Source organism: Neoarius graeffei, chromosome 21 (assembly GCF_027579695.1).
Source record: "Neoarius graeffei isolate fNeoGra1 chromosome 21, fNeoGra1.pri, whole genome shotgun sequence".
Classification (NCBI taxonomy): Eukaryota; Metazoa; Chordata; class Actinopteri; order Siluriformes; family Ariidae; genus Neoarius; species Neoarius graeffei.
In genome coordinates, this window is record NC_083589.1 from 8,661,737 (window position 1) to 8,671,051 (window position 9,315).

Consider the following 9,315-nt stretch of genomic DNA (forward strand, 5'->3'; position numbering starts at 1 on the left):
TTGGCTTCCTGTTTTGTGATGTTACTGGGTGGTGGTTTGGCCATTTTCAATATACCAGCTATTGCGTTTCTTAGTGCTGCTTTTTGTCCCTGATCCTGTATTTTCTCACATGCTAATTCAGTTGCCAGAATGAATTCGTCGTGTGGTATGTTGTTCGGTGTGACAGCGTAGTTGAGTCCTTTTGCTAATATACTGCGTTCTGCTTGTGAGAGTTTGTACCTTGATATGTTGTAAATCCATTTGTCGTTGATGTGTGCGTGCTCCGGTTCTGCCTTCTTTTTCTGTGCGATGAGTTTGTCCAGTTTTCGTATTTGTCGGGTTTTTGTCTCTGTGAATTCCTGTTCGTGTACGTCTGCCAAGTGTCCGTGTATTGCCATTTCCATTTCCTTGTTTTGGGGAAACCGGCGTTTGAAAGTTTCCGTCTCTCTGTGTAGTTCGCTGTTGATATTATTTAGTTTATCCGTTGTGCACCGTATCCGTTCTTTTACCAGAGTCATCCGCACTTTCCTGATCATCTTTTCCGCGTTTCTGGTTGGAATCGGGTTCTTGATGTTCAGGCTGGCCGGTACGACTTCCTCATCCCGGCAGCGCAGATTGAATCTCAGGTGATTCCTGTAGCGGGCCCGTTTCCGTGTCAATCGCTCTAGGCGGCGAAACTCCTTGATGCTTTCGTCTCCGTAACTAATTCTTAATCTTTCGATTACGTTCATTATGTCTTATATTAAATATAGTTAGTTTTTTTTTTCTTTTTTATCAGACATCTAATTTATTGGGTTTGTTTACCTGACATGTTTCGACGTACAACTTCCGTCTTCCTCAGAGTGTCACCGGATGTTAATTGGTGACGCATCTTTTATCAGCTGCTGTTTCTGAAGGCGTGGCCTTCCTGTCTGGTTTGACAGGTCGGTCACGCCTTCTACTGTCTGTTTGTCCCCTGCAAGATGGCACTCCAGGTGTGGGAGAGCATGTATGCTCCCTCATCCCGGTTGATGGTCCTCGGGCTTCGCTTACGGATCTCCATGGCCTCCCTGATCCAGCGCTGATGTTTGTTATCTTCTGTGCGGATGACTCTGGCATTCCCCCAGTCCATAATGTGATTTTCCCTTTTACAGTGATCTGTTATAGCTGACTTATAATTTTCCTGTTGTGCCTTTTCTTTTATTGTTCGGGTTTGTCTTGTAGCTGTCTCCTTTTCGCACTCTTTCTTATGTTCATGTTTTCTTGTGTTGAAACTCCTTCCTGTCTCCCCAATATAAGTTTTATTGCATAATTTACATGGAATCCCACACCTGGAGTGCCATCTTGCAGGGGACAAACAGACAGTAGAAGGCGTGACCGACCTGTCAAACCAGACAGGAAGGCCACGCCTTCAGAAACAGCAGCTGATAAAAGATGCGTCACCAATTAACATCCGGTGACACTCTGAGGAAGACGGAAGTTGTACGTCGAAACATGTCAGGTAAACAAACCCAATAAATTAGATGTCTGATAAAAAAGAAAAAAAAAAAAAAAACTAACTATATTTAATATAAGACATAATGAACGTAATCGAAAGATATTATTATTATTATTTTTATTTATTTTTTTTTTTTTTGGCCACGGGAAGGGTGGCGGGCCAGGATTATAACGTGGCAGTGCACCACTAAAGCGCCCATGGAGAACACTGATCTTACCCTAGTCAACCGATGCAGATCTCTCTATTCTCATTGTCTTACTGCTCATCGGACAAAATGTTTCTAAGTAAAAGGCATTGTGGATGACAAATAGCAAAGATGTCAACGATCTTGTCAATGTCGATCGCTCTGCCATAGTGTATGTTCATCATCGCCAGTCCCAACTGCCGCTCTGTGGTCACGGTGCTTCGCAGGTACGTCTTCAGGCGTTTTAATGGACTGAAGGACCTTTCACACTCCGCCGAAGTAACCGGCAGAGTACAAAGGATGCGGAGGAGAATGTTTATGTTGGGGTAGAAAACTGGACCACAGTCTCTAAGAGTGGTTGAGGCGCTGGTTGGAAGGGCTGATTTGTCAACTTGTGACCATTTATTACGCCAACAAAGAAGCTCCACATCAACCACATTTGGCGAAACTAGATCATCTTGATAGAACTTCACTGCCGCGTCGACCGCGGTGTCAGGTGAGTTCATTAGTACTTGAGGTATCAAACACATCAGTTTGGAGCCATTCATCTGGTCTTCACTGAAGTAGTTGTCCTTCTGGGTTATCAGGTGATCCATAAGAGGTATGCACAGTGAACACTGAAAGTACTGAAAAGGTGTTGTGGCAGGGCCGTTATCACGATGACGCTGTATGTTGGCGATTCTTGGCATTGTTGGCACAACATCCACATCTTTCGCCAGTTCAACGCTTGTCTCGTACCACCATCTGAAGCTGGCCTCGGTCCGATCTCTGAAAGCTCTCAGATCTGATTTAACAGCACCGACTTGTGTGTAGGCCTTGTAAATGCCACTGTCTCTTTTCTGCAGTTGCATGCTGAGTGGTTTAAGCACGGACAAATACTTCATTACTGTTATCAGGGCAACTATGAACTGAAAGTTTGTGATGGCTGTCAGAAAGCCGTTAGCCTTCATGCGTGTTTCCTGGTCCCATTTCCAGGATCTGTACTCCTCGAGGTAGATCTGCTCATTGGTCATAACCTCCGTTGTCTTCACAATTGCCTTAAAGAGGCTGTAGAATACCTCAAACGCCTCATGCCTTTCAACCCAACGAGTCTGGCAGAGACTAATTAACATGGTTCTTCGCGAGTCAGGGCATATGTTGTTGATCACTGCCTCCAACAACTCATTTCGTTTGGGAGAAAACTTGAAAAAACACCAGATTTCATTTAGAGTTCCCATCATGTTCTTAATCATAGGGATGTTGCAAGAGTGAACAATTGCAAGATTTAAGCAATGTGCGTTACAGTGCGTATAGATTGCTTTGGGACACTTTCCATTGATGAATGCTTGAGTACCCCTTACAGCTGAAGACATGCTGGATGATCCATCATAACCCTGACCTCTGCAGTTGGTTACGTCTAATGACCTGTTCTGCAATGCCTCAAGGATTGAATTTGCTACAGCTTTTCCAGTGGTTCTTTCTAATGATAGATATCCGAGAAACTCTTCATGTATCTTACAAGTTTCATCTACGAAATAAATCAATATACAAAGTTGCACAGTATTTGAAACGTCAGTAACTTCATCGGCAAGGATCGCGAAAAAAGGTGCATTCTCGGGAATTTCGCTAGTTATCTGGTTTCTCAAGTACTCCATTATGATATTAATTAAATCATACTGAATAGTTGATGATGTATAGGTGGTGCTGCGTGTGCAGCTGCTTAAGTGTTTCACAATAACTTCATCCCCAGCTTCTGCACAGAAGTTTAGAAGCGCAAGGAAATTTCCTTGATTGTTGTTCCCTATAATTTTAGACTTGTTATGCCCACAAAGAGCAATATGTTGCTTCCCACAAAATATTAAACAGGATATAATGCTCCTCAGAACCTTGCGGTTGTAATCTATTTGTGCGACTCTTGACGATTGTAGAACAGAAGATATTGCTTTTTCTGTATTGCGCATTCTCTTGATAAAGTTTGCGGTGTGAAGCAAAGCGTCATTATGATATATTGTTTTTTCATGCTCCCTTGATATCTCGTTTGCCTTATGAAATTTGGTCATCACAAAACTGATAAGCGCCCCAGTGTTCACAGTGTTGGAGGTTGGTGGGAACGCTAGACATACTCTACACAGACCCCCCTCTTTTGAAGGACTGTACACAAGCCACTTGTAATCTTAGAGCCAGGACATTTGAAAGCACCTGCTTTTACCATAGACTTTTGTCTTAAGGCAAACAAATTTTTCTGATGGGGTGTAGTCTTTGGTCAACAACTCATATTTTTCATTTTCCAACAGCTTTTTCTCTCTGGTAAGCAGTCCCGCGAAGTCATCATCAGGAGTTGCTTTGTTTATTGAATCTAGAAAAGAAATTTTAGAACAGGCTTTCTGTCAAGAAAGTACTGAATGCACGGCAGAAGTCTCTCTGATTTATTGTGATCAATTTTATATAGATACAGCCAGGCCCGCCGACAGGGGGGGACAAACGAGTATGTTGTCCCGGGCCCAGGAATGGGGAGGGCCCAGAACTGGGCTCTCATGAAGTTGCGATTAAATTATTTTATTTAATTTCAAAATGTGTTGATTTGGGGGAGAAATGTGCTATATTTGCATTCAATAAATGATTTCTAGATCTTTTGCCTTTATTGTCTTTGAAAAAGGCGTCAAGAACCCCCTACCACCCCTAATGCAAAAATGGTTTGGTCTGACTCTTTGATTAAGGGGAAAAAAACGACATCATTCGATCATAGCGCTTCGACAATCAGCATGCGTGCCATTTGCCAACATGCACAAGTCAGGAGCACAGAAAAGAAAAGAGAAAAAGAGAGGAAGAAACCAAGAGACTCAGGGGCTCACTGCATAAATATTTTAAAAAAGATTGGGATGATGCAGCAGGTACTAGAAAAGGCAGTGGGGCAGCTGAGCCAGGTAAGACACAGCCAACTTTTTCCAGCCCCGTAAAGTAACCCCAACCAAGGCACGCGCGGCACGCAATTCATGTTACAAACGAAGGGAGAGCAAGTCACACTGAACACCATATCAAATGCACAGGGCATTGAATCATTTCATAACCACAACGGCTTAATAACATTGTGTTTCATATATCTGATTGAAGCTAAGAATATTCACATTAGCCCGCAATCATATCCCGCCGTTTCTCGAGCGGTGTGTTCTTCTCTGCTTTTCACACTGGACAGTACGCACGCACAGTATACTATGTTCGCCCCCAGCCCTGCCCGAAATCCCCCGTCCATCGCTGCTCCTTCAAGAGCACCCCAATCGCGTGATTATAGTAAACTATCCACGAGTTTAGGAATACCTTTTTGAATACCTTTTTGAATACCTGTCATTTAAGGGTTGGAGTGAGTAGAGACTGGAATAAGAGAGGTGGGTGGGTGGGTGGGTTGGCCCGGGGGGTGGGGGGGTGTTGGGGGGGCCCATTCAGAGCATTTTGTCCCGGGCCCAGCCAAAGCTGTCAGCGGCCCTGGATACAGCACAGCAGCAGCAGCAGCCAACGACATGAATCTGATCTCTGAGCGTTTTCTCTTGTAAAAATCATTTTTTGGGGAAAATCCTCAAGGAAATAAGGCTCCTAGCTGGCACGTTAAGAACATATTTTGCCAGCGGGCTGTTGGGCTGCTTTACACTCAGGCGTTAGTGCTCCATATAACCATGGATTGTGTCAGAAGCAAACGTTTGACATGCATGTTTAAGTTTGGACAGCACTACTGCCCACTCCACTTGTTTAGCACAGTTTTAGTTCCTCAAACATGTTTTCCTGAAAGTCCATTCTTGTAAAGAATGGCGATCTAAATATGGCAAATCAAGAAAGCCTACACTGACCAAAAAGAATGGTTGAGCTTATTGACCGTACTAATTCTATCAAACCAAACAACAGCGACCATAGCATAAGCAAACCAAGCTCACTCTCCAGCAACTGCGGCTGCTTGAGCCGGTGTTTCTTGGTGGTCCGCCGAAGGCGATGATGCATCTCGTTTTGAGTCTGTTTTATCATTAAAATTTGACTTAGTACGAGAATAAGGGAAGGGATTTCCCTTATTCTACTGAGAATAATTAATTAATTACATCTCTTTGTGTGAACGCAACAACAAGTCACAATATTGCTTAACTATCCATTGCACATATCCATAATTACTGAACATCATAATGATTTGCGTTAGCTTGTCTTGGATCTGCTCTGTGGACTGGATGCACAGACTGAATGCTTTGTGTGGAGGTGCAGTAGCATTGACGATGTGCTGTTGTGGTTGGCTAGTTTGGCTTTGCAATAGATACACTCCACACACTTGTTGCTCTGTTTTATCTTGAAATGATCCCAAACATTGACATTTTCTGTTGTTTTCTCTGCCCATACTCTTCTCCTCACCCCTTGCTGTTTTCTCCCTCATCCTCCATTTTCAAACCGTGCCATCAAATCACATCTGACGTCTCCTTCACGTCACGTATCCACAGCAGCTCGTTGTGCCACAGTAATAATCATCCGTGCAAAACACAGTGAGCTGATAGGAAATAAACGAAGCCTCGATGCAAAAATATACATCAAACATTTTTAGTCACCGTAGTTAGAATATCTTCAAAATATTTGAAACAATCCAGCATTTTCCTTTGAGAAGAATACAAGACACAGACTCGGAAATTATTCAAACTAGTTCAAGGTGTAGATTGATCACAGCCCTTGACCCTCCTCTGTAGGATGTTTTGGACATTCCATGAGCTCACTATCATCCTGAGATGTTATTCCTCTTTCCTTCTCCTGCTTTCTACAGCTCCACTCCTCCTCTCCTCACTCCACTGATTTAACCTTCTCTTGCTCACTGCACTTTTCTGCTCTCTCTGTTTTCTCAGGTCGCTCCCTGTCTTTCTTTGTGTTTCATTACTGGATTCTGAAATACACTTCAACTGTGATGCATTATGATGAGAAAAAACATATAATTTATGTTTAAATGTCAGTTTCAGGTCGATAATATGGCTCAATTTCATGAATATTAAAGTTGTGATAATAAATATCAATTATATAATAGTGTTTGAAATGAATAATAAATAAATGTTTTGGTAAATCATATATACAACAAATTATAACTATAATAAATACTTAAGTGTGTAAAATGGGATAAAGATAATTAGTAAGCAGTGAATCAGAATGATCAGGACTTTGTTTGTCTGTCCACAGCTGAGAAAGGTGGACTCCTCTCACAGATGTGTGTGTATTAGTGAGTTAGTGTGGTGTGTTTTCTCTCGTCCACAGTGTGTGTCATTGTGCTGTATCACATCCTCCCCCTCAGCACCTGCAGTCGCTCCCAGCTGCAGCAGTGCTTCTCTGTGCACTCTCACTGACCCAGGTTTTTGTACGACGCTCTAACACTGTGTGAACACACTGCTACTACTGATATAATGATAACTCTGACAGTAGTAATCTCCTGCATCTTCAGTCTGGACTCCACTGATGGTCAGAGTGAAGTCAGTATTCGATCCACTGCCGCTGAAACGAGCTGGAGTCCCTGACTGTAAGGTAGTAGCACCATAGATCAGGGGTTTAGGAGCTTCTCCAGGTTTCTGCAGGTACCAGGCGAGATAGTCACCATTATACACGCTGCTACTGGTTCTACAGTTGATGGTGACTGTGTTTCCTGGAGCAACAGTTTGCACTGAAGGAGTCTGAGTCACAGTCACCTGACCTCTGGATCCTGAAGAGAAACATAGATTGTGTTTGTAAGCTCTAAAGTGGTGTAGAATTCGTATGAAATGAAGTGTGTGAGGCTGTGAGTTGATGTTAAACTCTCACCTTGAGTCCAGAGGGCCAGTGTGCAGATGAAGACGCTGATCAAAGTCATGGTTGCTGTGGGTGAAGTTGCTGAGCAGCAGCTCTCAGTCATGAAGTGTTAAAGTCACAGGGCTATAAACACTCGCAGAGCACTGAAGCATGGACTGATAATGCAAAGTGAGTGTGTGTGTGTGTGTGTGTGTGTGTGTGTGTGTGTGTGTGTGTGTGTGTGTGTGTGTGTGCACTGCAGTGTGATGGAGGTTTTTGTACGACGGTTTCATTAGAATGTATCACTGTGGTACACTTTTGGTGGAGGCTCCAAACTCATCGTGAACAGTAAGTGTGTTTTCTTCTTTTAATGCAAAATTAATTTTGTTCATTACTTATTACAGTAATAAACTTAACCTGAACAGATTGTTGATGTTGATAATTGTGTAATTGATTTTATTGTGTGTTATTTTGCTCTGATGAGGAATACATTTCAGTATCAGAACAGATCCCATATCAATGTTCTTAAACATTCAATAAATACACAATTATTGATGTTAAATATGTAATAATTACACACTTGCTATAAATTCAACATGCAATAACTCTGCAGTTACTCTATAATAAACATTTAATAAATATAGTGACTGTGTGCTGATGTAAAATCCAGATGAAAGCTGCTGTGTGTGTTTGTGTTAAACGATGAATATTTCTGTCGTCAGCTACATTTGTATTTGCTGCAGTTAAATGTGCTGAAGGTTTGAACTATAAAGTAATAAAACTTGTTGTAAAATTATTTTCCCAGATAAATTACAGAGTGGAACATGTTTGTTTTGTTGCTGCACTGAAACTGATGTCACATAATAAAGTAGTGAATGAAACTCAGTCATGAAGTCAGACTTTATTCGACTTAATTCCTCTGTAAGATCAGTCAGTTCCACAAAGTTGCAGAAATATTTCATCCTCATTTCTAATTGTGTGTGAATGAGGTGTCTATGATGTGTTTGTGTGTTTCTCCTCTCCAGCGGGTTCCACAGTGTCTCCCTCCGTGTCTCTGCTCCCTCCGTCCCCTCTGCAGCTGTCTGAGGGATCGGCCTCGCTGCTCTGCCTGCTGTCTGGCTACTCTCCACAGGGGGCGCTGGTGAGCTGGACAGTGGACGGCTCAGAGGTGAAGAACGGGGTTCTGAGCAGCGCAGAAGTAGAGAAGAACGGCCGTTACAGCCGCAGCAGCACCCTGACCCTCAGCAAAGACCTCTGGGAAAAGGGGGAGGAGTTCCGCTGCACGGTCTCCCATAACAACGTCAATCATCCAGTCACGTTCAGAAAGAGTCAGTGTGAAGGCTAGTGGATCCAAGATAGAGTTTAACATGGAGCTGCTTATGATCCATCTACAATAGAGTTTCAATTCTACACAATGCTGACATTTCTGTCTTTCCTCTCTTCACTGTCCTGTTGCTCTTCCTGTAGTTTGTGCTGAAATAAAGCTGAATTTTGGACGTTGTCTGTTCTTTTATTGGAGTTAATAGTGATGATCAGTGTGATGAGAGAGTGTGATTAGCTGTAGATTCAGTGCTGTGTTTTGTGCTTCAGTGAGTTTGACTGAAGGAAGTTGAACATCTGGTGAAGTTTCTGCTCTATTCTGGGAGAAATGAAACGATTCCGTCCTGTTCATGCAAATCTCACTGACACCTCACTGCTCTCTCTCTCTCTCTCTCTCTCTCTCTCTCTCTCATCACATTACTTTTTCATGAACCATATCTTGAACCTCACACCAACTGTTAAGTCCTGTTTTACCAACACATTGTCCTTTATATTCGCTCAGTCTCACAGAAGTTTTCGGTGATCATGATCTACATTCTACACGAGTGTCTTTGGTTTTGCATTCAGGTTCTTTTCTCATGAAACTGCATCAACACACAAATGTTATATT

At 42.6% G+C, this 9,315-nt stretch overlaps 1 gene segment (V, D, J or C); it reads right to left on the reverse strand.

Moving 5' to 3' along the window:
* Positions 1-6,991: 6,991 nt before the first annotated feature.
* LOC132869628 (immunoglobulin kappa variable 1-8-like) lies at positions 6,992-7,475 on the reverse strand. The segment is given in 2 exon segments: positions 6,992-7,320; positions 7,419-7,475. Coding segments are annotated over 2 exon segments (378 nt in total).
* Between the last annotated feature and the right edge of the window lie 1,840 nt (positions 7,476-9,315).